The sequence below is a fragment of the Syngnathoides biaculeatus genome, chromosome 18, assembly GCF_019802595.1.
Source record: "Syngnathoides biaculeatus isolate LvHL_M chromosome 18, ASM1980259v1, whole genome shotgun sequence".
Lineage (NCBI taxonomy): Eukaryota > Metazoa > Chordata > Actinopteri > Syngnathiformes > Syngnathidae > Syngnathoides > Syngnathoides biaculeatus.
The window spans coordinates 10,547,539-10,574,847 of NC_084657.1; the positions used below are offsets into that span (position 1 = coordinate 10,547,539).

At 44.2% G+C, this 27,309-nt stretch overlaps 1 protein-coding gene and 1 long non-coding RNA gene across 12 annotated transcripts in view; one reads left to right on the forward strand and one right to left on the reverse strand.

Moving 5' to 3' along the window:
- Positions 1 to 27,309, forward strand: part of LOC133491387 (RNA-binding protein Musashi homolog 2) — a 213,472-nt gene that overhangs the window by 158,062 nt on the left and 28,101 nt on the right. For 7 of the 11 annotated variants that reach the window (XM_061802422.1, XM_061802424.1, XM_061802418.1 and 4 more), the window contains 2 exons: positions 796 to 870; positions 27,068 to 27,187. In XM_061802422.1, coding sequence (XP_061658406.1) covers positions 796 to 870; positions 27,068 to 27,187 — 195 coding nt within the window. The remainder of the gene's footprint in view (positions 1 to 795; positions 871 to 27,067; positions 27,188 to 27,309) is intronic. The other 4 variants (XM_061802426.1, XM_061802421.1, XM_061802423.1 and 1 more) reach the window with 1 other exon arrangement.
- LOC133491388 (uncharacterized) lies at positions 14,001 to 27,232 on the reverse strand. The gene is made up of 3 exons (XR_009792399.1): positions 27,092 to 27,232; positions 16,245 to 16,574; positions 14,001 to 14,847 (listed from the first exon to the last, which is right to left on the reverse strand). It is a non-coding gene; the product is annotated as an uncharacterized LOC133491388 (long non-coding RNA).

The following is a 27,309-nucleotide window of genomic DNA, read 5'->3' on the forward strand; positions in this document are numbered from 1 at the left end:
GGAGTCCAATTCTAAGTCATATCGAAGCAACTTTATCCGGCCGGTGAACCCGGCAAGGTCGGTATATGAAGCTGTCCGCTCAGTCCACAGAACATAAAGTACGGCAACAGTGTCACTGGTGGGCGTCTAACAATGCTCCCAAGAGCGCTATAAATGTTATTACTTTCTCTTATAAAAATGCATCCACATTTTGGGTCAATAAAAAGGACTGCGAGCCAAGAGGAGAACGCGCAAGTGTTCACGTTGCTGAAGGGCTTCTAAGTAGTTGCTAACTTTCTTCAAGCGGAATTAGCCGAAAGCCATCCGCAGTGTCGGATGGATTACGACGGCGGCGAGACCGGCTCGATCAAAATTAGCGGCTAATCGAATTAAGAGAGTCGAGCATTGATTTCGGGGTGGTACTTGTCCTCACTCTGCCGACGCGGTGAATGTTTTTCACTTGACAGTCAGGTGGACACGTGATGGAGCACGAATACATGTCACCTCATTTTATTAGGCTGGAAGCAAGCAAGTAAATTACTTCTACGTCGCCATTTTTCAAATACACGAAATGAGGCTACGACATGATACATATTAGGCTGTCTGCGTGATAAAAGATTCTTTCATAATCTCATGCTATTTAGAGGATCACATTTGATCTCTTCCTGTGTGGGGGTGTTCAGGAAGAGAACAATTTCTTTCTCTGTATTATGTGACGCTAAATTGTATTGTAATGGGTGTCACTGCTCTTTTGTGAAGTACAGTATATTCCGTTCTGGTCATTGCCACTGAGCTCTTTTCAATGTTCCCTTCAAGGTTACCCGAATATTGTGGCAACGTATGGCCGTGGATACACCGGATTCACACCCAGCTACAGCTACCAGTTCCCTGGTGAGTCACGAGCTTTTATATATATATATATATATATATATATATATATATATATATATATTTTTTTTTTTTTTTTTTTTTTGCCACACACAATAACGCAGCCATAAATGCTCATCAGCATACACGTCAGTCAGCGAATCACCCGCGGGGTATTAAGAATGTGACGTGTCCAGATTGCTGAAGCAGCTATATTGTAAAGCGACAAATAGTGAAGTCAATTATGTTGTGGCGTACTCGAACGCTGCCATGACCAAATGACAAAAATGGGATCAGGTCTTCATTTTCCATCGGCCGATGATTGCAAAGTCCACCGTGAAGAAGGGAAAAAATATGCTCTCAGAATGCCAAAAGGAGGAATTTCTGCATTAAAAGTCTCGACTTGAAGTGTAAAGGCACTTTAATGGGAGTCCAAGCTGCAGGTTTTGGCCAGTGAGCAGGTGTAGCGGAACACTGCAACAGGCCTCGCAGGGATCCCTTCCATTTCATGCTTTATTTAGGGACTTTACACATACTTTGTTTGTTGTGCCAGACATCCCTCCTGCCACTGATAAGACGGAATGGGAAATGTCTGACAGCGGCTCAAATCTCTGTAATATCTTTGTGAAATGGATCCAGGAATGGTACCGCGGCAGGTCCAGCTGAGACCACCTGCAGATCAGATGTGTACAAGATTTGCACCTAACAGCAACCATGTATAGCAGAGACTACGTTTTCCTTAGAAATGGCACTGACCGATCCATAATAGATGTCAATATTAAAAAAAACAAAAAAAAGGCTTTGTTTTTATGTGCCGTTGAAAAGCCTAATTTAAACTCTATCCATCATTCATATCTGCAGAAGCAATCTTAGAAAGATGCTCACGAGACTCATAGACAAGCAACTGTCAATTTATTCAATGAATCCAGCGAAACGTGGATTTTTTTTCAAATGTTTACTGTTTTGGGGCAAATTAAGTGATATCACCTTCCCCACGGCGGAATACATTATCCTTTCCATGTTAAACTCAATTTAAGGAGTTTGATAAAGCTGTATGATTAAAACGGTGTCCTCTGGACTCGCTCAGCTCTTGACAGGGTAATTGGAATTTTTTTTTTTATGTATAAATCAGACCCCATGTCCAAATTAAATAACCCCAGGACAAATATTGACTGGTGTCCTTCATTGCTAAACTAGTGGAAGCATCCTCATTTTTGAATTTCTCCCTCTCTCTCTCTCTCACTGTACATAACCTCACTGAAACACACAAACAAACCGCAGACCAAATCCAAGAGGCATAAATTATGGGCTGGAGTGCAAAGGGTTTTTTTTTTTGTTTTTGTTTTTTTTTTATAACACCCAGCAAACCCCGTTCGGTTGTCAGGATAAAGCATTGCTAAAACAATGATCGGTGATGAAACGCTGAATTGAGTGAGATACCAGTGAGAGGAAACTCACAGGAAGAACAAACTCCAGCCGGCGTTCAAACGACACAAGTGGAGACCCAAAAAAAAAAAAAAAAAATCGGAACTGGCAGTAAACAACCTGAAAAAGATTTTGAAAAAAAAAAAAAAAAACAAACAGCCTCAACCGTCCGAGTGCATTTTATCTCATGATAATGTAGTGCGTGTCTGTGTGTTCGTCGTATGTGTGCAGTTAGCTCAAGTATCAAATATGACTGCTAAATTTGATCAAATTAGTGGCTCACGTTGAATTGAATGGAAAACTTTTGGATCCAAGACAGAATGTTCCAGGCCACCTGTCAGCCACCAATTTCTTTGGGTTTCCAAACTATATTTCACCACCTTAATTTTAAATATGAGGACATTAGTCAATGTCTTGTGAAGATCGGTGACGCATGAGTTTTTGTAGTTGTATTTTTCATTTTGTTCAAATTTTGGATAGAAACTCAACCCAAGAACAAAATGCACGTAGACGTCGTTTAATGGACAGCTGAACGTGAACATGTTCTCTGCCAAATGCATATTAGTTGCAGAATATGAGACTAAATGTGAAAAGTGACAAAATTGATTTTCCCAAACTCTATCATGTCAAAATTCAATTATCTTATTTAATCATCAAACCAAGCCAATTTGTTAACAGGAGAAAATCTATGTTTGCAAAAAAAAAAAAAAAAAAGCTATGGTTTGGTCAATAATGGTAATTTTTCTCAGAATATTATATGTGGATGTTTACTGTTTTGGAAAAGAGCTCTTCTTCATTTATTGTCTCAAGTCAAGAAGAAATAACACGGGAATGATGTCGTGGCATTGCATTAAAGCACTTTAAGTGCCCAATCAGACTGCTTCGATGTCATCCCCAATGCTTCACATACACTCGGATGATGGTTCTTCTCTCCCCCGACCCCCACGCCCACCATTAGTCCCAGCAATAGCGTCTTCCAGCAGTCTCACACAGCATTTGCGTGACAATTTCAATTTGCAGTTAATGAATTCATTGAAGATACAAATCTGTGGCGATGTTTGTCTGGCATAGCTGCTGTAGTTATAGTTTAATTAGGTGATTAGAATAAAATACAATTAAAATAATTTAAAAAAAAAGGCTGGGACACACTCCCAAGGTTTTAACCACCAGCGGGTCAACATATTCCTTTGGGTTAGCGTTAGTCATCCGTTGTGTAAATAGAGTTCAGTGAAATGTGCACTTTGAGCTCGGAGGAGGACGCGGGATTCCGCGCAGGCGGCGTATCTGCTAAGTGTAAAAAGCAATAATGGAATAATGCGTCGCGAAAAGAGGGAACGGACAAGACGGCTAATAAGAACAAGCGTTTTATGACACTGGGAATGATTTTTTTTTTTTTTTTTTTTTACTGCACACAGTCAATTTACAAAGGAAAAGACAGGAAACAAAGCCCCTGCGCACGAAAAGAATCCCTTCACGCGTTTGATTCAAATCCGATCACATGTTGTGTTGCTTTCTGAGCTTCCTACGTGCATTTTATGTGCAATCAGAGTGATTGCCTTGTAGCAGCACCTTTTGGGCTTAATGCCTGAATTGAGTGATTTGCAAATGATAATCAAGACGAGAGAAAAGTGAGGTGCAAAATTGTTGTTGTTTTTTACTTTTATGCTCCGATGTTTTTGTCAGTTGTGACTGAATATATTCGTGTTTTAGTATTTGCCACCTCCTTTTTGTGTTGGTGAGGGATTCACTCTTATACTTTGATTACAATCCCAGTTATATTTTTTAACTAGAAGCCGATTGTTTGTTATCTTCCATCTATCCGTTCTCCTGGTCCTCACAAGGGCCGCAGGAGTGCCGGGGCCAATCCCGGCGAAGAGTTCATGATTAAAGTTGGATGTCATTTAGATTCAGTGAAGGTAGTGGGGAAGTCTGATGAAGCTCTTCTGCTTCAGCAGTTTGCATTTGAGGCAGCTCCAGATTCGACTTTAAACTTGACAATTAGGCATCAAGCCATGAGTGAAGTTTGGGCTGAGCAAACTATATTACAGAAATGATCTGAATTTGTTAAAAGTCTTTCTGCAAGCTTTTTTTTTTTTGCTGGCGGTATCGTGAAGATTGGCACAATCAGGTGCGTCATCGCTTCTTGAGGTTGACCAACAACGCTTTGGCTAATTTGTTTATGAGCAAATGTCTCCCATTTTGACTATGTAAATTCACAACAATACAGAGGCATGACAATTGATATACAACCATGGAACACGTGAAGACAATCATCATCTTGTGCATAAAATATAGTGCAGCAGTGACATTGCCAAGAACAGGACAGCCCGGATACAAGCGGACGAAATGAGTTTCCTCCGGGGGGTTTCCGGGCTCTCCCTTAGAGATAAGGTGAGAAGCGAGGTCATCCGGGAGGGGCTCAGAGTCGAGCCGCTGCTCCTCCGCATTGAGAGGAGCCAGATGAGGTGGCTGGGGCATCTGATTCGGATGCCTCCCTGGTGAGGTGTTTCGGGCATGTCCCACCGGAACGACCGGTAACGACCGAGGACACACAAGAGAGACTATGTCTCTCGGCTGGCTTGGGAATGCCTTGGGATCCCTCTGGAAGAGCTGGAAGAAGTGGTCTGGGAAAGGGAAGTCTGGGTAGCCATGCTGAAGCTACTTCCCCCGAGACCCGACCCGGAAAAACGGCTGATAATGGATGGATGGACAGACAGCAAAAGCAAAAGTGATGAAGTGACGTCAAGAAAACTGGTCACAGAAGGCTGCCGAGAGGCAAGCAGGAATTTCTGGCAAGTATTGGAGCCTCTCCCTTCAGTCTTCTTCAGATATTGTGCAGCATCTTATAAGGGAAAAGCACCCAAGTTTGACTACATCTTTTTCTTAAACACACGTGAGCTCTCCTAAACAGCTAGGATGTATAATGTGAAAAACAGTGTCGGAGAAGTTATATCAGTTCTTAATTTTTTTTCTCTTGACCTCTTAAAGACATTTTCATTCAAGTTGTATAGGTTATAGGTGACATTAATGGTGGGGAAAAAATGAAATTTGGTCTCCCCCCCCCTCCCCCCCATTTCACATGAACCTGACATTTGAACTGGGGTGTGTAGACTTTCGAGATCCAAGTAATTGAAGACGTCTTGCACTTACTTTCCGACAATGAGACATTAAACAGGACCTCACCATCCTAAACAAGACTAATAAAACCGTTTGGACAGTTCAGCTGCTCTGATTTTTGTTGTTTTTAGGGAAGAGCTTTTTAAGAACAAATCAAGATAAAACATTTGTCTCCTCACATTGAAAGTGGCGTGAGAAAGTAATCCGATTACTCGGTGTGATTAACTGACAACATCAAAGAGCAGCATTGCGGCTCCTTTGGCTGGGTGAATGTTTCCATGCGGGATGCGGCGTAATGCGTCCTCGCCATCAGTCGGCTATACGGTGCATTTTCTCTAATAACACGTAGGAGTGTAATGCTGCAAATGGACAAAGTAGAAGATCCCAACGCGAACGCCACATTACTGTACATTTGCGTTTCCATGCAACAGTCTCATTAGCATTATTTAAATGTCTTATCGTATTGTTCAGCTTGCACTGCCCAGGAGAGTTCTGTAGCGTGTGCATTTTGTGCTCAAAGTACATAGTTTGAAGGGAACCAGCATCCATTTTAACGGCCGGACTACGTGGAACAGAACCGCACTCAACTCTGCACGTTTCTCAATCGAGATTATTTTGTCCTATGTTTTAAATTAATTTGGACGTGCAACTGTGTTCTAGTTGATGTTGCGTATGCACAGTTGACATTCATTTAATCTACATCTTCATCTACCCGGAACTAAATAGAAAAAAACAAAAAAAAAAAAAACAATGTATCTCATCATTCATAAAGGTTAATACGTTCTATCCGTTTGCAGTGAGATGTCGCAGGAAACGCCACAAACGTATTGTTAGACGCTTTGCAATCGTCTATTGTGCGAACGGTATTGTGCCGTGTGTATGATGAATAAGACACTAATGATAATGACGATGATTAAATGCGCATTTTGTCTGTGAATAAACCGTAGAAGACAAGAAGGCAAGGCACAAAAGCTGCACACGCCATTTATGGAATCGTTCCATTGTTGACGAGCCTTGCATCGACTGCTTCCTTGGCACACACATGAATACGCAGTTAATTGCGCTCACGCAGCACACGGATAAAGACCACATTCATAAGGAGAATTAGATTCAGGAGACGTGCATGATGGGAAGAGGTGGAAGTGGAGGGACTTAACCGGGAGCTTCACTCGGCTCTCTCGTCGTCTTGTGCAACTTGCTTGCCTCCACAGCTGTGCCCTCGGAGCCTCCCCCAGCATAAATGACCATTATGCTTCCATTAGAGCTGCTACTCGGAGGTCATTATGCTTCTCTGGGAAAAAAAAAAAAAGCAGGGATGAAGATGTTAGTAAGCTCCCATCAGGACAGAGAGACAGACTGTGTAAGAGAGACGCATTACAATCAGTCATTCAGCGACTCCAGATGTCGTGACAGACAAACAGCAATATGCGTCCTCTGAGTCAGCCTTTTAAAGAAGTTAAAAAAAATAATATTAATAAAGGATGGAAACCATGATTAAGATGGGGAGAGCCAGTTTAACTGCAGGTCATTTTCGGAGTGCAGGTTCCCTTTATACCGTGCGTACCTATGATTGCTTTTACAGTACCAAAAAAAAAATGTGCGTTCTAACACCTCTGGATGTGCATGTTCACTACACTCACTGCACAATCTTGGTTTGGAATTTCAGATTCTCACACAGAGGTGTCATATCGTTTTCTTCCCACAAATCTGAGAATTTTAGCATTCTGGTAGTTTTCTTCATCCGTTCATATACCAGCCCGCGTGCCAAGTTGCACAAACGCCAACTGAAAGCCCTTTTGGGACTTAATTCTATCGAAGCGATTAAGGGATGGGCACGTGATGAAACTTCCCAGCCATCCACAACGTCGATTCGCCTGGTCAACATTGGGGTAGCAGGTGTGCTGGAATTTTTACATAATAGCTCTGCATTTGTACTTAAAGAAGAAAGAAAATTCCCAAGCCTTCTTTCCAGGAAGTGCTTACATTCTATTCAGTTTGCGAGTTCCTTGTGTTTCCCCTGCAGGGCTTGCTGGCAGGGTGGCAATCGTGACGTCAACTACGTACTGTAAATAGCAGCGAGACGGCGTGAAACTCACCACTGAATTCAAATCTCCGTTTTGTAACACAGAATTGACAATCCTTTGTTCCCTCAATAAACAGACGCCATTGTTTCTTGCGTCAGCCCTTATCCTCTGACTGAGACCGGTTCCCCTGCAAAAGTGGGATAGTACTGGTCTATTCTTTTGAGACCGTTTACAAATTGAGCTGAAGTGCTTGGTAGAAATGTGGCTTTTTTGTTGGTTTATTTTTCATACTATTTCCAAGATGTTACGTGGGTCAGAACTATAGGTGGTGTTGAGGTGCAGTCCGTATCGACTAAAAGGACTGTAATTCACATTGCCCGGGGGAAGAACAGCTGTCTTCTCAGCGCGGAGCATATAGGGAAAGAGTCGGTGACCTGTGAGTCTGGCATGATGGTTCCTGAGGGTTGCATGTCCCTTTAAACTGGGGCAGAAGCAACCAAGCGTGTGAAAAATGCACAACAGGTCACTGCAAAGCGTTGGCCTGAAACAGCAGGTAGCCTCCCAGGGTTCTGCACCTGTCTGCTGCCGAGAGACGGAAAGGTGCTGACATGGGCTATATAGAGCCTTCCCCGTTTTTGAAGTAAAGGTTGCACATGCAATGTTAATGGATTAGGACAGAGGCGAGATGTACGATTGCGCACATGAATTGTGTTTTTTTTTTTTTAGCTTGTACAGCGTGTGGACTTTCATCCAAAACCAGATGTGTTTTTCCAAGATGTCATGTGACCTCAAGGCATTTTTTTTTTTAAATCAACATTCTTTCAGACTGTCTTTGACGAATAAAGACAAGAGAATTCCACTCATTAAAAGTACGTAGGATTTGCTTGAAAAGGTTATTTTTCCAATTGATCTGACCTCCTGCGAGCTGTGAATTCCGGTGTGGATAGGGTTGTAATTTGGGACACCGTGTGCAGTCATCAACCGCATGTCCAGAGTTTTTCCTCAATGCTCAGACAACCGCTCTCCCGCTTGTCGGTACAATAACTGCCCAATTTCTTGGCAACACTTTTGGAACAGGTGGGCAAAGTCAGTGGTCTGGAGCTGATGAGGAGGTTGCCAGTGTCACGCCTGTGTGCAACAATGTGCTCCGGAACAGAGGTCCCTATGTGCACATGCAGCAGCGCCGTCCGTCGAGTCTCGGCTGAACTTGAGCCGGGCGGCAGATTGTTCTTTGGATCCTGTGACCATCCCGCTGCAAGCTGGGTGAGCTGTGACCCCGGCAAGTGGTCCCACAGGCCAGAATAAGTGCTACTGGGCTGGAAGCAGATGGCCCTCCTGATGCCACTCTGACTCACAGATAGGTTTTAATTGCCAAGGCTGATCATTAGCCCAATGGCTCTGTAGAGGCCAGAGCTCTTCGTGAGTTGCGAGCCTTAAAATAGGACCTGACAACGAGCGTTGTGAGCTCATACACTTGACTGACCGTGCCCGTCGCGTCTCGTTCCCATGCACGCGCAGGCATAAAACAGACACAATCGAAGAGTCTTCAACGCCCGGGACGGAGGCACTTTACCAGAGGCCTCTCTCCTCTCCTGTCCGTCCGACTCACTTTCTCCAAAGCAATGCTGACCGCACGCACTCACACGTAAGCAAACAGTGAGCTTCTCGGGCCGTGACTCCGTTCCCACTGACAGCTGCGAGTATGCTGCTGTGACGTCACTGGATGTCACGCCTCGTCTGCTTCCGCGTGCGCGTTCACGGAGCTGCGTCGCTCCCAGATTAGCTCTGCCATCCATTAATCACCCTCGACTGCATTTTGTACGTTGTGTTTTGAGGGCCTGGTCCACTAAAACTTTGTGGGCGCAAAAACGGAAACACGCTTGCAGGCAAAAGGATGTGGAAGCTAATCGGCTAACCAGCTGCACCCGAGTTTGCATCTGACAAAATAGCTGCGCAGTTCGGTTTATGGAAACACTAGATGCAAATAAATTCATTTTTCACATGCTCCTTTTTATTTTTTCACCATTTTCCTTTGTGGCTGGCAGTCATTTGCAGGGTGGTTGTAACACTGAGCAGGAATCAAGTCTGAAAATTATGTGAACCACTACACGAATAATGGATTGGATCATAGGACGCAATGTAGATGTGATAGTTATTCTATATCGGAGTACAGTTTATTGCCGTTTTAGATTAAAATGGTTTGGCAATTCTGAAGAGGAGACACGGTTTAGAATATCCATTCCACTGAACCTCATTCGAGTTTGTCGTTGTTTGGGTCCTGGATTTTATTTCCAAATGCTGCCTGCGTGCTCCCATGTCCAGTGGCGAGCGAGCATAAATCTCTGTTTGTGCGTAGGCAGCTGTCTGTGCAGAGTGCACAGATAATAAAAAGTCAGTTATTTTTTTTTCAAAGCACAAAAGGAAGAAAAAAAAAAGGCCATTGTGATCTGGCCAAACTCGGCTCACCTCAGGACGTTACCGCCGATGCTGACGTGGGAGGAGATGGTCTGCCACGACGGCGCTCTCCTGAGAGGTAACGTGGCAATAATTATTTCTTAAATGCTGAACTGAACCTCGAGGAAAGGCTTCCTGCTCGATGAGTGCTACCTTTGGACGCCGCTGGAGATCAGATGGAGATGAAAAAAGGAGGATCGGCATGGAAATAGAATGGAATATTTGTGCGGTCGGGTGTGCGTGCTCTGTCTCGACCGTTGTTTTGATGCCACCCACTGTTCCGAAGCTCCGGGCCCAGGGAGTTTTGTACTTGCGAGATCTCTACCCAGTTGGCCCGTCCTTTCCATCTAGCCTGCCGGCCCTCCCTCCTGCTGACTGTGCTAATAGCTCTCCAGTTGCTCCCATCACTCACGTCCCCAGTGGACGGACAAGTGCAGACGTATACTCGCACCTATGCAAATATTCATGGAGATAGCTCATAACCCTCTGCATGCCTTCGCTCTACCTGAAAACAGCATCTACATCGCTCACTGGAAGAACATGTGAATATGTGTTTTGTGCACCACGCTATGGTTCACCTTTTGCTCCCAGAGCGGTGCTCGACTGTGCTTTAGTGCTCTGGCGTACGGCGGATACCTGCGAGCTATAAAAATGTAGCGTGAACATGCGGTATTATTTCAATTTTCATCAATCATCTCTGCAAAAGCAGTTTTTTTTTTTTTTTGCTGATCAACATAAATCCACAAGCACACATTTTCTCCGGATGAAGTGAGGTTTAATACACTTGCGAGCACAAAAATCACCAGCCTTCATCAGTCATCCGTCGCCCCCACCGCCGCTGTCAGAGCTCGGTGACGGGCATTAAAATGCATATAAAATTAAGGCTGTTTACTTGGAGACTAATGAGAGGAGGCTTAAGTAGTCCTGTTTAATTAGTTTGATTGGCTCCATTGGGACCACGCAGCTGATTCACTGACGGCAAGTATCACAAGGGATGTCCGAGGAGAGTGGATTGCAGCGACGTGTTGCCTTTTCTGAGGCCGCGATGAGAAGCCGCTCGACAGTCCAATGCACTTGAAGCGGACCATTACATAAGAACCACCGCAAGGCCAGACGTCTTTTTTCTTCTTATCTGTCTTAATCTGTTAAAGTCACCTAATAAACCGCCGCTGGTCAGCTTTAAGGGTTATGATCCAAAACCACATCCTCTTCACAGTCTTCGCGTTGTGCAATCAAAATGAATTGAAATGCTTTGGCCTTATCTGGGGTGTAATACATTTTTTGCACTCCTCCGTAGTTCTCGGCCCTTCTCTTCCTCTTTCATCTTGACCAGCTGTTGGAAAGTAACTGAGAATAGGCCTAATATTGATTATTGTGTCGAAGCAGATGTGTTGCGATGTTAAGATGGGTTCCGCCGCACGGGGGAAAGAAGTTTCCTTTTTACCTAAGTGCATGAGAAGGAGTACAAAGGCGAGGTCGAAAGTGCAGCTCCACTTCAATAAAGAGCCTTGTTTGTCCTCTTTGATGCTGCCTTGCAACTCAGCTACAAAGAAGCAACGCGCTCTTGTCACTTCCAAGTGCCGTAACAGACAGCGCTCTTCAAAACATCACGCGCTCACTGTGCGCAGCTGTACGGAGTGAGGATTGGAACTGCCATTTTTGGAGGCTGGCGATCCCCTTATTCTTTAGTCAACACGACATTTTTGTCATGCATAAAATATCCTTTCAGCAGGCGACGGAATCATGACAATAAACTGAAATGCAGGAGCAGTCACCTGTTTGTGATCTGCTCATTGCTGGCACTGAAAAAAATGTTGGGTTTTTTTTGGGTGCGCTCTATATAGGTTGTGCTTAGATACCACAAAATGGCACCAAATCCCTGAAGTAGTTATTTGTGTCAAAGAAGCGTATTGCTATAATAAATCTGATCTGTATGATGTATTCCAGGGGTGGCCAGACTTTTTTTACCCCAAGATTTACTTTGATGATGATGATGCTCCCAAACTGTTTTAAGGTTAATGTTATGTTGCCTCCTATATTTAAAATACAGAATTAGCTTTTTGTGCACTGTATTGTCTGTGCTTTCATCCCGGATCAGGCTGTGCCAAGGTGGAATTTTAAAATTACACACCATCTCACCCTGCACTTTCTATTTTGGCTTCAGACCAGACGTTTCCCACTCCAAAAGAGAAAATCTCGTCCAGTTTCACCACTTTTTCTTCGATTGTTCACATACTCCGACAGGCATTGCATCGTAAAACAACAGCATTTCTTTTTTTAACTTTCTCCGTTAATATCGAAAGTAAACATAAGCAGCATGTCTAGTTCATCTTTGCTCTACGTTGCCCAGACTGTGTTGCTAACTAAAGCAGCGGTGGTGGACGCTTTCATTATAAAACGCATTGATGGGCTGCGTAAGTACTGTAACATTTGTAATTATGTGTACATCTTTAAGAGCGGGGATGAGGGTGGGTGTAAGGTAAAGTAGGAAAAATAAAGTGTGCCGGAGCAGCGGTCGTTGTTAGAGAAAGTTCCGTGTGCTGCCTGAAAGAAACCAGTGGCTTCTTCTTTTCATTTTTTACAGTACGTATGTGAATTGTGCCATCGGATGTAAAAACCAATCATCCCTCACACATTGAATCACATTTCAAAATGACACAAACTGAATAGCTGGATGTTATACTTTCAATTTGCATCGGACTTTTTTGCACACAATGCAGAATATTGCATTGACGCATTGAGCATCCCCGATGTATACGTACCTGTATGATGGGGAGGAGCCAAGTTTAGCCTGGGCCGTTAGTAGAAGTTACGGTGTTGGCTGCTTGTGCATGCACATGGAAACATGTTAGCATTAAGCAAAGACGAAGGTATTTTGTCGTTTTAGATATCCTGCAGTCAGCAGTCCCGATTCGGCGTGACAGATGACATTTTAGTGTGGAAATTGGTCGACACTTGAAAAGCTGCAGGTCAAGCCTTCTCGTCTCGTTCCTTCGGCAATTCACTGCGTTCCTTACAAGCTCCGGCGAGGATGCGCTGCAGTTCACCCTGGCCTCACATTTGACCTCGGGGAGAACAGCCTCACAATTTCTTTGGTTGGATCCCTCGAGACCGCACCGGCAGAGATTCAGCATGCTTAGTAATCTATACATCGCCATTCAAGCTTGTCCGCCAAACTTAAGCCTGTAAATAACTGGTCGGGTCTTGTGAAAGGACACAGTAGTTCCTCAGTAGCATGTTTTTTTTGTGCACCGGGGAGGATTCCCATTTCCGATTTCACCTGTGTAAAGGTATAACATTTCAGGCACAATTACTGCCATAAACCCCGTTTTTTGTTTTTTTTTTTTTGTATTTATTTATTTATTTATTTTGCCAGGCTCCGGTGCTCTACTCCTCTGTAATTGACTTTTTCTATTTCCAATCACAGACAGCAAAGTCGTAAATGCTTTCCTTACGCGAAAACGCCCAGGTGGCATGCACGTCACGTGATAAATAAACTCACACCGACACACGAAATCGCTTAGTTTAAACGTTCACGATGATACAATTAACCACGCTTGTGTGAATCATGCGATGGAAAAATAGCCATAAATTGATTTAAACAGACTTTTCGGAGTAAATTAAGATTGAGAAGCTCTTTTTTTCCTTCTTCATTTTGTTGTCCTCAATATATTACACACTTATCGTGAAGAACGCTGCAGCATTTCATGAGCTGCGTCTAAAAGTTGCTTTTGTGGCTTGCCTGAAACTCATTACACGTGCAGCCGTTTCTACCGTGTGATAAACTGCTATTACCTTAAGAATGTAACTGTTACCTACATCTATGTGTTATATGGGTGCAATATTGGGAGATTAGGGCTACAGACGGGTAAAAATAAAAAAGTTTTATTGCGGTGGAATCGCAGTCAAGCAGATGTGAGCGTCGGAAAAATAACAGGTGTTTGTCAAAAGCTATTAGACAGATATCCAGAATGACTCTCAGTAGTGCACAGACCTCATCCGTGGCAAAAAAACAAAAACAAAGTTGCATTGCAGTACTATAGATGGCTCAAATATTTTTTAAATTTTGATTTTATTTATCCAGTATGGATTATAAAGTGAGTTATCACCACCTCATTTGGCACCAGTGCACATCGCAAAAAGTAAGAAATAGATTTTTCAAACTGCACCTGCTTTTATATTGACAGACTGAAAGAGATGACATATTAGTAGTACACAAGGAAACACACCCCAATTTTATTGTTTTTTTTTTTACATTTTGTAAACCAGCACTGGAGATAATCAATTAAAGAATAAAAACTGATCCTATGAGTACAAATTAAGCCCAAAAAGTCACACACGCGCAGTTGAGTACATTTATGAATTATCTTTCCTGCTGCATTTCTTAAATGGAACTCCCCAGCATTTACATCTCTTCAAAAGAACCAATTCAATAAATACCGCACATGGTGACGTGCAGCCGCACCGACTAGCCACAGCTCAGCAGAAGCCGCCGCAACAGCGACGCTTTCCAGCGTCTCTTAATAGCGCAGCCAATTCCACGTTTCACTTTCTTGGAGGGGGGGGGGGGATCACGCTGAGGGCTATTTTCTGGCAACAATCTACAAAAACCCTGACAAAGGTGACGCGTGCGAATACGCACAAGTGAGCGCTACGTGTAGATTTCGACTGACATACTGCGTGAATTCACGATATTTCCCTGAAAATTTATTTCCATAACAATTTTAGTGAACCATTCATAACTCAAGACATGGGGGAGAGGGGGGGAGTAAACTGGATTAAAACAGCACTAGAGCTGACAGATGCATCTTTAGAGTTAGTGTCAAAAAGTGAGCGTTATTTTATCTTCGATGCAGCTCTTGCGATGGCTCTCACGAGATTGGGGTGGCGTACCTCGTGTCATCCAATGCTCGATTTGCGTTTTTTTTAGTCGCACTTTATCCTCAGCGTGTCCTCCTGCCGGCCGTGTGAGCGCGTTGAGCTGCGTGCGTCGAATCCAAAGAGACAGAAAGCAGACAAACACATAGCAAGGTTAATTTCACTGACTGACAAGCACCCCGGCTATCTTAATCAAGTTCTGCTCTCTCCGATTAGGACTCGAACGTGATGAAGATAACCCGGTGAAGGTGTTTACACAAGATTTGCAATAATATTCACATTGGATTAGCCCGCTTATAATTGAATTATTAGATGGCGTGTAAATGTTCTTTGTCTCCCTCGCCGGCTGCGTCTGCCGTTCTCCGCCGGGCGCATGTTTCGGCGTGCGGCGCTCGGAGGAAAGGTGAGACGAGAGCATCTGTGCGGCAGTTCATATGAAAGCCACCTGGCTCTCTTCAGTTCTGTGATTTATGCCTTTGATAGCGACGAACCCGAGATGCTTTCAGCAACAACAAAGTAGCGCTGAGAGATGACAACAATGGGATACTTGTCAGTCTGCAGATGAAAAGATTCCTTGCTAGGTGGCCCTTTTTTTTTTGTTATATACATAATTGTTCTTTTGTTTTGTTAATTTGTCTCCGTGTGTTTCTCTGTACGCTATCTGGGGTTCTAAATGGGACACAATGTGAAGTGGTGTCATGGTTTCCCCAGTGTGACAGGATGCCCTCCTCCTCCTGTGAAGAGGCGGCAGTGTGCTTCGACGCTTCCGCTGTGACTTATCAACAGACTTATTTCTGCTTGCTTGTCCCTCTTACTGTCATACACTGACAGGGAAATATATGAAGCTACTGGATGAAATATGCTCCAATATGATGGCGCATTACTGCATTTGCAAACAAATCTACACCAAAAATACTACTGACAAAAGCATCCGTCACAATCACCACCGCAATGCAACATTTGATAGCTGCATTATTTTATCCCATTGCATTTTATGCGCGTAGAACACAGTTCAGCCTTTTATTTGGATGAACTACACGTTTTTTAGATTTGTCTCAACATTCTCAAAGGGCCATCACTTTCTTTGCGTGGCATTTATTCTCTTACACCCAATCCCATTCCCAAGTATGATTAATAAAAGCTTGTACTGATAGAGTATCAGAAATACAGTACAGCCTCGGTTTTTCTGCTTCTGTTTTCGAACGAAAATCGGCACTCGAACGTCCCCAACAAAACCCGGAAATAACAGAACGCGCGCGGCCCCGACCAGTTGACCCACGACTCTCTTTGTTGTGAATTCCCACCCGCCAAAACAAACCCGGAAATAACAGAACGGGCACGGCGGTTGATTCGCTTTTCGAACAAATCGGTTTTCGGAGCGCCTTCTAGAACGGATTGTGCTCGAGAACCGAGGCTCTACTGTAAATGGAGGATGCCCAGTGGGATCCGTTGTGATTGACTCTAACTATACATTTCTAGTTATTCCAGCCATTCTCTGACCTTTTCCCAGGGTAGTACTGTAAAACACATGCGTGTATTTAATGGTGCGTTAAATACTGCGCTCTAATGGTGCTGTGGCTATTTTTATCCGCCGCCTTGGAGAATTCCACCAAAGTGTATTGGACACTGGTGTTCCGGCCTTATTTTTTGTGTCATTTCCACTCTTTGTCTTCCTTGGCCACTGATATGTCTGTTGGCCTCCTCTGTTCATCTGTTCTTCCCGTCTCCGCTGCTCACACTTCATCCGTCTCACTCCATCTTTCTGGCCTCCGAAATGGACCGGAGCGGCACGCTTGAAAGACTTGTTTCACCGATCACCAGCTTCCATCTCTGAACAAAAACAAAAAAAATCACTCGCATCACCTGTACGCTCCATTTGGTGGATTTGTCGTTGTTTGTCTATCATTTCTAATCAATAGTGTTGGCTACTCGAGTAGAGATCAATAATCCCTGAAAGTTGTATGATTAATTGGAAACAAAGCAGAAAAGGGACTTTTCTAACATGTCCCGAGTTGACATATGCAGCCCATTCATCTTGTTTATGATATCATCTACAATGCAGTTATGACAATGTCACAAAAAAGACAATCGTTGTGTCAGTCAGCACGTTTAGAATGGAAGGATTTAAAAAATATACTTCTCCAAAGATCGCAATGCTAATGTCGCCACTATTTCGAAATTTCTTACATTTTTTTTTTTTTACTCAACTGTGAGCACAAATATGGAGATGAGAGGAAGGCTTATTTTTGGACTCGTGCTGCTGTGGTCGACCGACGTTTCCTACGCTGGCCTTGTTGCATTTTCACACCTCAAACTTGGAGTGTCAAATTTCATCTTACTTCATGCTAATATCGACTCAGATGACAATGAATTTCGCAAGAACAACGTGAACATGCTAAAAGTGAAAGTGAAAGAGTTTTTGGGGGGTTTTTTGCCCCCTTCTCGGTTTGGACGTGTGGGGTTCGTGTTTCTGCACAAAGCTGGTAGGTAAAATCAAAATATTGCTCTGTGACCAGGCACACGTGTGAAAATTGTGAAAAACACGACGCATACTACAAAGCTCTCTTGACTTTTGACAAACGTAACAGTAGCTGCATTGGAGGGAGGGGATTAAAAAACAAAACTCCCTTTGCAAAAATAGCAGTTTTGACTGGCGCTGACAGGCAGGTACTAATCTGATATTTGTATGAAAGTTTTTTTTTTTTTTATGGTTTTGAATGCACAACCCATTCAGATGCCTTCCGCGAGTTAGATGGTCTCCACCTTTGCACGATACTGAAAGTATGTAAGTGGAAATATTTTCAACTTTTTGAACTTTTCAGGCAAACGCCATTACGCGCGAGGCGGTTAAGCGATGCCGATGCCGGAGCCCTGAGCGTCAATTCGGGCCGGACATATGAGCCCTCAGACGGCGAGCTCGCGCTGGTTCACTGCGCTGCCAAGACGTTGCTAAATGTGGCGAAAGCTCCGAGACTGCGCTAATAAAAGTGCGCCTTCCCGTCGGAGTTGGTCTCACAGCACGCTGGCAAAACTCACAGCGCTCCCTCGATGTCTTGTCATCTAACTGCGGCCGTGAGCTCAATCAGTCTGCATTTTGGCCGGCACAGGTCAAGTTTGTCGAGCCGTGAATGCATCGCTGCCGCGGTGCACTCGCACCACTGTGAGTAAAAAGCACGAGTAGCAGCAATCCAGATGCTAACGAGTAATTGTGGTTAATAGTGTGGCCAAGCCTTCCTCCATCTCTTTCAGCCAGCTGTCAAGACCCAGCCAGAGGCTACTTGATCCATAGAGCCTGCACAGAAATCCCAGCTGTCCCCGAGCTCGCCCGATGTGTTAGACCGTTGACAGTCTTCCTAAAGCAGAAGCACGCGGAGTGCTCCGTGACCGATGGAGTTCCATTGTCAATGACGGCTGAGCTGCTGCTGGCAGTTTTGGGCCAAAAGAACAGTGCCGATTACATTAACATCAGTCAAGCTATTGTCACGGCACAAAAGGAGAACTGTATTGATGCATAAGGAAGCCAGTTTGCATCGTGAGGTGTCTGAGGACAAAGAGTGGAAAGCTACCTAGAAGAGCAGTGGTTAGAAGGGTCAACAAAAGGAGACACATTTTCTCTTTGTCTGCTGCTACGGACGGACTGAACTCGAAAAACTGCCAAAATGCTAACAAATGTCACAACTTTTCTTTTGCAATTTAGTGGATGGATGACATCATAAGGTTGGGAATGATTCCATTATGACTCATTTTAATCTGGATTTTCACCAAAACCTGATTACTTCCTGAAACTCAGCTATCCCCAACATATATATATTTTTTTTCCCCCATAGACCCCTGCTAAAAAAAAAAAAAAAAAAACGCCCAATCGAAACATTACATTTCACCCTTGCCCTTTTGTGCGTGGGAATAAGTAAATTCGATGACATTGTTTCATCGCCCTTTGAGGCGATTTGTATCGCACAGCTATACTTTTTAATCTAAGTACGGCGTGAAATGCTGACTTGAGCGGCCATGTCATCAATCACCTCATTTTCACATTTTGACACGAAAAGCTCTGGCGCTTTGGAAAACAAAGCAACGGACTTGGAGTCTGTTTAGACAGGCAGCAAAACATCCAGAAAAGTCTTGACACCAGAAACGCTTTGATCACCGGCGACCAAGCCTGCCGCTCGCTGCGCTACACACGGACTGGCAAATTCATGCGCTGGCAAGAAGAGACGGCGCCTGCCCGGAAGGAAAAACGTTTTGGCCGTAAAGCCTGCTGTCATTGTCACGAATACTGAGTTGTATGTGCACAAAGTGTACTTTGTGCTGCTATGTGCGTCTGACCTTTCACTGCTTTGCCAAATGAATTTTTACTTTGGCTTCAGGCTTTGAGCGGGGAATGAGGGAAGGATATGGATATCGGCTGTGTACTATAGAGTGACAGTTTTGGTCCTGTTTTTCACTCTGCTCAGTTTTAGTTCAAAGGATGTTGACTGTTGGTTTCAGCTGCTGTTTGCGGTGGTGTGCAACTGCCTTGCTTTATGATGACAATAGCTCATATTTTTGTAATGCTTAGCTACATTAGCGGTGCCAATGATCACAATCACCTTTTGTGTGGGTTTTTTTTTTTTTTTTTTTTTTTTTTTTTTTTACCTTTTTGTGTGACGCTGTGGAATTTTCCACCAATCTTTCTGACACTGTTAACCCTCTCTGGACCAAATAAAATTTTGCAGAGAGAAAAATACTTTCAGAAAATGATACTCTGGACTTAAAATGGACTTAAAATTTTCAATTATATTAAACCTCAAATTTGCAACCCCTGTTAAGAAAGGTCATATTTTTCTTCTAGCGGGCCAAAATATCGCCAAGAGTTCAACCAACTATTATTATGTTTGTTTGTTATGATTATGTTTGGGGATTGGAGGTTGTACAATACACTCGAATTCCATCCATCCATTTTCCGAGCCGCTTATCCTCACGAGAGTGGCGGTAGTGCCGGAGCCAATCCCAGCTATCATTGGGCAGGAGGCGGCGCACACCCTGAACTGGTTGCCAGCCCATCGCAGGGCACACGGAGACAGACAACAGTCGCACTCGCAATCACACCTATGGGCAATTTCTTCTTCTTTTCCTTTCGGCTTGTCCCGTTAGGGGTCGCCACAGCGTGTCATCTTTTGCCATCTTAGCCTATCTCCTGCATCTTCCTCTCTAACCCCAACTGCCCTCATGTCTTCCCTCACCACATCCATAAACCTTCTCTTTGGTCTTCCTCTCGCTCTTTTGCCTGGGAGCGCCATCCTCAGCATCCTTCTACCAATATACTCACTCTCTCGCCTCTGAACATGTCCAAACCATCGAAGTCTGCTCTCTCGAATCTTGTCTCCAAAACATCCAGCTTTGGCCGTCCCTCGAATGAGCTCATTTCTAATCCTATCCAACCTGGTCACTCCGAGCGAGAACCTCAACATCTTCATTTCTGCCACCTCCAGTTCAGCTTCCTGTTGTTTCTTCAGTGCCACCGTCTCTAATCCGTACATCATGGCCGGCCTCACCACTGTTTTGTAAACTTTGCCCTTCATCCTAGCAGACACTCTTCTGTCACATAACACACCAGACACCTTTCGCCAGCTGTTCCAACCTGCTTGGACCCGTTTCTTCACTTCCTGACCACACTCTCCATTGCTCTGTATTGTTGTCCCCAAGTATTTGAAGTCACCCACCCTCGCCATCTCTTCTCCCTAAAGCTTCACTCTTCCTCCTCCGCCTCTCTCATTCACGCACATATATTCTGTTTTACTTCGGCTAATCTTCATTCCTCTCCTTTCCAGTGCATGTCTCCATCTTTCCAATTGTTCCTCTGCATGCTCCCTGCTTTCACTGCATATGACAATATCATCTGCGAACATCATGGTCCAAGGGGATTCCAGTCTAACCTCATCTGTCAGCCTATCCATTACCACTGCAAACAGGAAGGGGCTCAGAGCTGATCCCTGATGCAGTCCCACCTCCACCTTAAATTCCTCTGTCACCTATGGGCAATTTAGAGTCTCCAATTAATGTTGCATGTTTTTAGGGATGTGGGAGAAAACCGGAGTGCCCACCCAGAGAAAACCCATACAGGCACGGGGAGAACATGAAACCCCGTATCTTCAGAACTGTTTTTTTTTTTAAGCATAAATATGGGTTTGTTTCTCATTAGCCTGTGAAGGTTTTCGGTGGACGTATTTGGAATCATCAGAAAATGATGTCACCGAGGTTGTTTTCAGCATAGGTCATAAATGCCTGCCGCTAAATAACACATTAGACTTTGGTTGTGTACCAGGCCATTCCTCTCCTTTTTTTTTTTTTTTTTTTTCCCAAACCTAAAAATCCACGCGGCGTTCCTGATTGACGTGCACTTTCTGTAAAGTAGCAGCCGGCCGGCTACCTTTGGTATTTATGGACTCCCTGCGAGTTGTTCATGAGAACGTCAAGAGGGGCTTTGACACTGGCTCTCCATCACTGTCGTTTTCAAACCATAAAAATGAGTTGCTCTTCAATAAACCTTTTAGTGTAGGACCCCGACGCTGCAGCGCCGAGTCACTCACATGATGTCACCAATAATAAAACATAATTACGTTTAGTCAGCCGTTTATTGGCTTACATTACGCCTTTCTATTTCGGTTGTATATCTGTAATTCCCGTCAAATTTTTGTGTTTTTTGTGTACCGCGCTCAACATAAATGAGCGCAACCTCTTTGAAAGGGAAGCTATCAATTGTAATTCTTATAGTTACAACTGTAATATAATTATTCATTAATTAATAGTAATAAATGTTGACTTTATGTTGACTTTGTTGAGTGAAGCTCATAACGTAATAATGTCCAGTAATGTAATAAAAGTCCGAAACTTGTAGCATAACTTTTGGCTAACAACATTGATTATTACATTATTGGCCTGATTTTAAAAAATTAAAAATAACTTAAAAAAGCATTCTAAAATTTAATAGTCGAGCCCATAATCCATCCATCCATTTTCCATGCTGCTTAACCTCACAAGTGTCTCAGGACTACTAAAGCCTATCCCAGCTAACTTCGGGCGACAGGCGGACTTCACCCTGAGCTGCTCGCATGTAATTTAGTATTGCGTTCCATTTCAAAATGGGGAAAATTTGTAACATTGTGAGCCAACATCTACAAAAGTCCATAACGTAATAACAGTATATTTGAGTACATAATATTAATATTTTATGACATTTATTTACTTTACCGGGCCAATAACGTGATTCTTTTGGTTTGGTTTTTGTTAAACTGTTCTATTCAACTGCGTGGGCATGCAAAAAAATGGATCTACAGTTTTGCAATTTGCTCTTGGTATTGAACAGGAGCGTTTCAAATACAGCCGGACAGAAAAGCGTTTCAGCAAAGCAACGTAAATTTATTTGTATAGCGCATTTCATACACAAGGCGAGTCAATGCCCTTTGCATGATTAAAAGCATTTAAATATAGATATAAAAACATGTGGAAAAAAATGTAATTAAGACAGCCTTTAGCGCAAGAAGTATCACTGAAAAGCGGAAGTACCCTAAAACGCACGAGAGTACAAGTTTTAGACATTCATTGACTCCTGATAGTAACGTGAACATTGAGGCAATGTACGTTTTTTTTTTTTTTTTTTTAATCCTCACGTGCTCCAAATCATGATGAACTGTGACAGCCATAACTAATCTTGCTTTGTTCCCGTGCACCACATCTTCCGCGTACTCATTTCTGGATGAGTGCATTCTGATTAGCCTACAGTGCTTCTTTAGCCGTATTTACCATTTGTTTATGATGCTCATTATTAAACAAGTCCTGATTGCAAAAGCGCTAATTAGATTTCAGTCATTGTTCTGTCAGCTACGGCTCTCCCATTTTACATGAAATTAGCAAAGCGCTCACTTTGTCCCGCCTCGTTCCAGTGATTAATGGTACACTATTTGCATTGCTTCCTCCACCTATGCCGTGCACTGAAGTGCCATAAAGGTTGTTTTTTTCCCATTGCAGCAGATGCCGTGTTTAATAAATGAAAATATTCCTTTGGCTTTTTCACGTTCCTCCTGGCAGGGAAACATTTCACTTGTAGAAAAGAAGGTTGTTAAAATTTGACACTGTTCCTGTCTTTTAGTTAGGCCCTTGTTTTTTTTCTTCTTCTTCTTCTTCTTCTTCTTCTTCTTCACTTCCGTGACACTCCTGATGATTGCCGAATTTCTGCGCCGGGAGGCTGGTGGAGAGAAAGAGCCGAGGACGGTTCCCCTGAGTCCGGACACCAAGGCCCCCGGGCCCGCACAGCTCATAAACAGATGTGTCCTTGTCCCCAGCCAAGTGCAACCACTCAAGTGGCAAAGCAGGGGCCCAATAATTGTGAAGAATTGAAAGCTAAATATTGGCTTTATCTCCTCAGTAATAAAAGGGCCATGAAATTGATTTAATGCCGCAGCGCTTCTCTTGGGTGGCTTCTTACAGCGTGAGCACAAAACAATGAGCAGCAGCCATCTATTAATTAACCCACCTAATCCTGGAAAGTTAATCTCTCACCACAACTTTGCTCACAACTAACTTCCAAGCCAGTGAGTCCATTGGGGTGTCGTGACAGTGGCGGGGGGGATGGGGTGGGGGCTGCCTTGAAACATTGTTCTGTACAGCATAGACATGGAAGCAGCAATGTAAGGGTGCGTTAGGAAAAGTGAAAAGCGATGGACGTCCTCTTTTGAGCCGTTTCAGTGGCATTCAAGTGGCAGATTTCCGTGGCTTTTTTGTGATTATCTTTTTATGATTGTTTTACTTCTTTACTCGCCGTGCCGCTTTTATTACATTATTCTCTCCTGAGCCGCGTGTGAAAATTGTATTTCTCTCTCTCTTCTCGGCCATCTTGCCGGTCGCAGCGCGGCGCCATCTCGCACCCAACACGCGCAGTCACGGTCACGTTGCGTCGAGCGACTTGTGAATTGCCTCCTTCTCGGCCCTCTAATGAAAATCTGTGTGTTCTTTGGCTGGTCTACCCCCCCCCCACCCCCCACGTCGTCATTCTTTTGTGCGAGCGCCTCTTCGTGGAATCGCGCTCGGAGGCCGCCTCGGAAATAGGTCACCTGCTGCCTCTCCCCTCACCTCGGCAGCTCGGGGGAAAAACCACCGCGTCCCGTCCGAGTCGCCGCGTTCGGAGGAGGGCGGCGTGCGCACCTTCATTTGGAAAAAAAATCAGCAACCGCTCCAATTGAGAGGATTTCAAGCTCATTTCTTTGCAAGAGAGGCAAGCATATCCTGTGGAGATAATTTTAGGAGGCTGATTAGGCGACGACGGCGTGGAGCCCAGAGTGAGGAATCTCATCACCGGTGCTAATGACATGCCATTCCTGTGTTGAAAGAAGAGCCCGGGCCCTGGGCATGGACCAGCTTCTGTCACCCACCTCTTGCTACTATGTTCATTAAGTCCCTACAATGTAATTACAATTCGCTGATACTGCTTCGGATTAATTACAGGCTGATTACCAGGCTGATATTTGTTATGAATAATTAGATCCCAAAGAATCACATTCATATTTACACCCTATTGATGTCTTTACGTCATTAGGGCGCTCTAAACATCGGAACAATAGACGACTTGTGAAAGTGAAATGTTCTTCACGGCGTCATTCACGGGCTCAAATACGAGGCAACAAAAGGCCAGATTTGAATGTGTTCATCGTGACAAATCATACGGCAGATGTCTCCATCTGTTCACGCGCCACAAAACTACAAACGATCTCCCACCTGATGAGCTCGAAAAAAGCCGCAATGTTTTGCCTCGTGTGTTCCAGTGTTTGATTGAAAGCTGTCAGAACTTTGCCATTAATTGGGTGTGGGTAGGGGGCGGGGGCACTCCAGAACAAAAATGCACGTTTGTGCCCAGAGGTAGGGCTATCACGCACACGCACGCACACGGCCGTGCAGCTCACAGCTAGTTGTTAATCTTTCATACAAGCCTAGTGACATAAACACCCCCCCAGAGCTGCGTTATTCCACTAATCTAATCAGCCACGTGCAATTTACAAACCTACCTAAAGCCGCTTTATTCGCAGATTTGTCGCGGGTAAGAATTTGAACATTTTTTTTTTCGCTTTGACAGGGATCTGCTTTGAAGGGAGACGTGACGATGCGCTTATCCATTTCATATCTTAATTACTGGAAATTGCTGTCGTTCATTTCTACTGGGCGTTCATTAGGTACAGCCGCGCCGGGTGACGTGCGATACGCTCGCCATCTCAAAAATGGGCCTCTCCGGGGGAAAAAAAACAAAAAAACGAGGCTTTGTTTTCATTTCATTAAACAATAAGTTTATTATTGTAGTTTGCAGTGATGTGGAACTGCACTGCATTACTGACGGCTGTTTCTCAAATGTTGCTTTTCCAGCAGCTACATAAAGTATACGAAATTGCCACATTGTGCTCAGGATGATGATAGTAATTCATATTGACCATCATTGTCTTTGCAGAAGCAACATTTTTGAGCGAGCCCTTGAATTGGCTCTCATTAGTTTCCCAACCTCTGTCGGACCAAAACACATATTTTACAACATATTACATACCGACAATCTTGTGTGAATTTTACTGCAAATGTACTTCCTCTATGGCAGGGGTCGGGAACCTTTTCGACTGAGAGAGAAATGACAAATATTTTAAACCTTTATATGTAGAACCAACTCTTTTAGAGTACAATAAAGTGTCTGAATTCTTTTAGATAACATTGTGATGTTAATGGCGTTAATGCAACTTCTTGTGCTTCCTGGTTTTGCTAATGACTTGATAGTCTGTTTCGTACATCGTCAGGTTAAGCTTCACGCAGGCGTTGAGATTTCCATCCGTGAATCGTGAACGTAATTCAATTTGATTTTCCATCATGCTGCTAGGATGGTGAACAGTTCTTGCTGACAATTTATTCGTTTGATTATCTTGTCTTTACGCGAAGTTGGCAAAATGTTGATTGGCAACGTCGAGTCCGAATGCTTTGGCATACTCTCCATCTGTGAATTTCAACACACAGCAGAACCCTTCATCTCTTCTAAGGCCGTCAATTCTTGTTGAAAACTTCGGTGCGCCTCATATTTTTTTTTTTTTTTCTATGAGCGACCTTTGTCAAAAGCGTTTCCATCATTAGTTGTTCCGACACAATCAGCGCTAGACCCTTCTGCGCCTCTGGACATCAACTACCACGCAAAAACAACGGCAACCCACTAGGCCAAACTTTCTCTATGTCATAGGCGTTGCCTCCCACACCTAACTACGACAACCTTCTTCTTCTTCTTCTTTTCCTTTCGGCTTGTCCCGTACGGGGTCACCGCCTATCACCTACACCCACAGTCTTCATGTCCTCCCTCACCACATCCATCAACCTTGTCTTTGGTCTCTTCCCCGGTAGCTCCATCCTTACCACCCTCCTACCAATTTCCTCACTCTCTCACCTCTGGACATGTCCAAACCATCGGAGTCTGCTCTCTCTAACCTTGTCTCCAAAACATCCAACTTTGGCCGTCCCTCAAATGAGCTCATTTCCAATCCTATCCAACCTGCTCACTCCAAGCGACAACCTCAACATCTTCATTTCTGCTACCTCAAGTTCTGCTTCCTGTTGCCACCGTCTCTAATCCGTACATCATGGCCGGCCTCACCACTTTTTTAAAAACTTTGCCCTTCATCCTAGCGGAGACTCCTCTTTTGCTTAGAACACCAGACACCTTATGCCATCTGTTTGCACCATTTCTTTACCACACTCTCCATTGCTCTCTACCGTTGACCCCAAATACAGCAACCCCACTAGGACAAACCTTCTCTGCATGACAGGAATGAGGGCTCCGCGAGCTATATGCAACCACCTAAAGAGCCAGGTATGGCTCGCGAGGCATAGGTTCCCGACCCCTGCTCTATGGGAACTGTGGACCTGTTTAACGCAGCATCGATTCACAAGTCAATCGTCCCTATTTCTATCTCACGATATGTTGTCGACGTGAATTGATAAAGAAAGAAACATTCAGTCGCAAATAAAGGATCCTTTTCTTACCAGTGAAGTGGAAAAAACTGTAAAATATTTTGAAGCTGATTAGACAATCGCTTGCGCGATATTAAGTGAGTTGCTCCAGGCTGTTTTTCACGCCGCGTGTGGACATTTGGGTCAGCGGCGTTTTTGGAATCTGCCGGTAGGAATGGCACTGACACGAACCCCTGCCTCTGACAGCGAGTTTCATCCCGCAGCTCAGTCCTGTTGTCAACAATCTCCCATAGCTCTGGGATACACTCGTCCATACAAAGAAAATAATGCATGTGTGTGTGTGTGTGTCTGTGCGCCCGCAGGCTTCCCAGCGACGGCATACGGACCGGTGGCGGCGGCGGCGGTCGTAGCAGCGCGTGGCTCAGGTAGGGGGGCCCGTGGAAGAGGCGGCTACTTGGCGTACCCACAGAGCACAGGGCCAGGTAAACGCTCTGTCCACGTTCCGTGTGGCTGCTGCTCTCTCCGACTTCTGCTCTGCTCGCTCCCATAGACGTAGTCGCCCAAGCTCCCCCCCCCGCAACCCCCCGGCGCGCTCTCACAAACG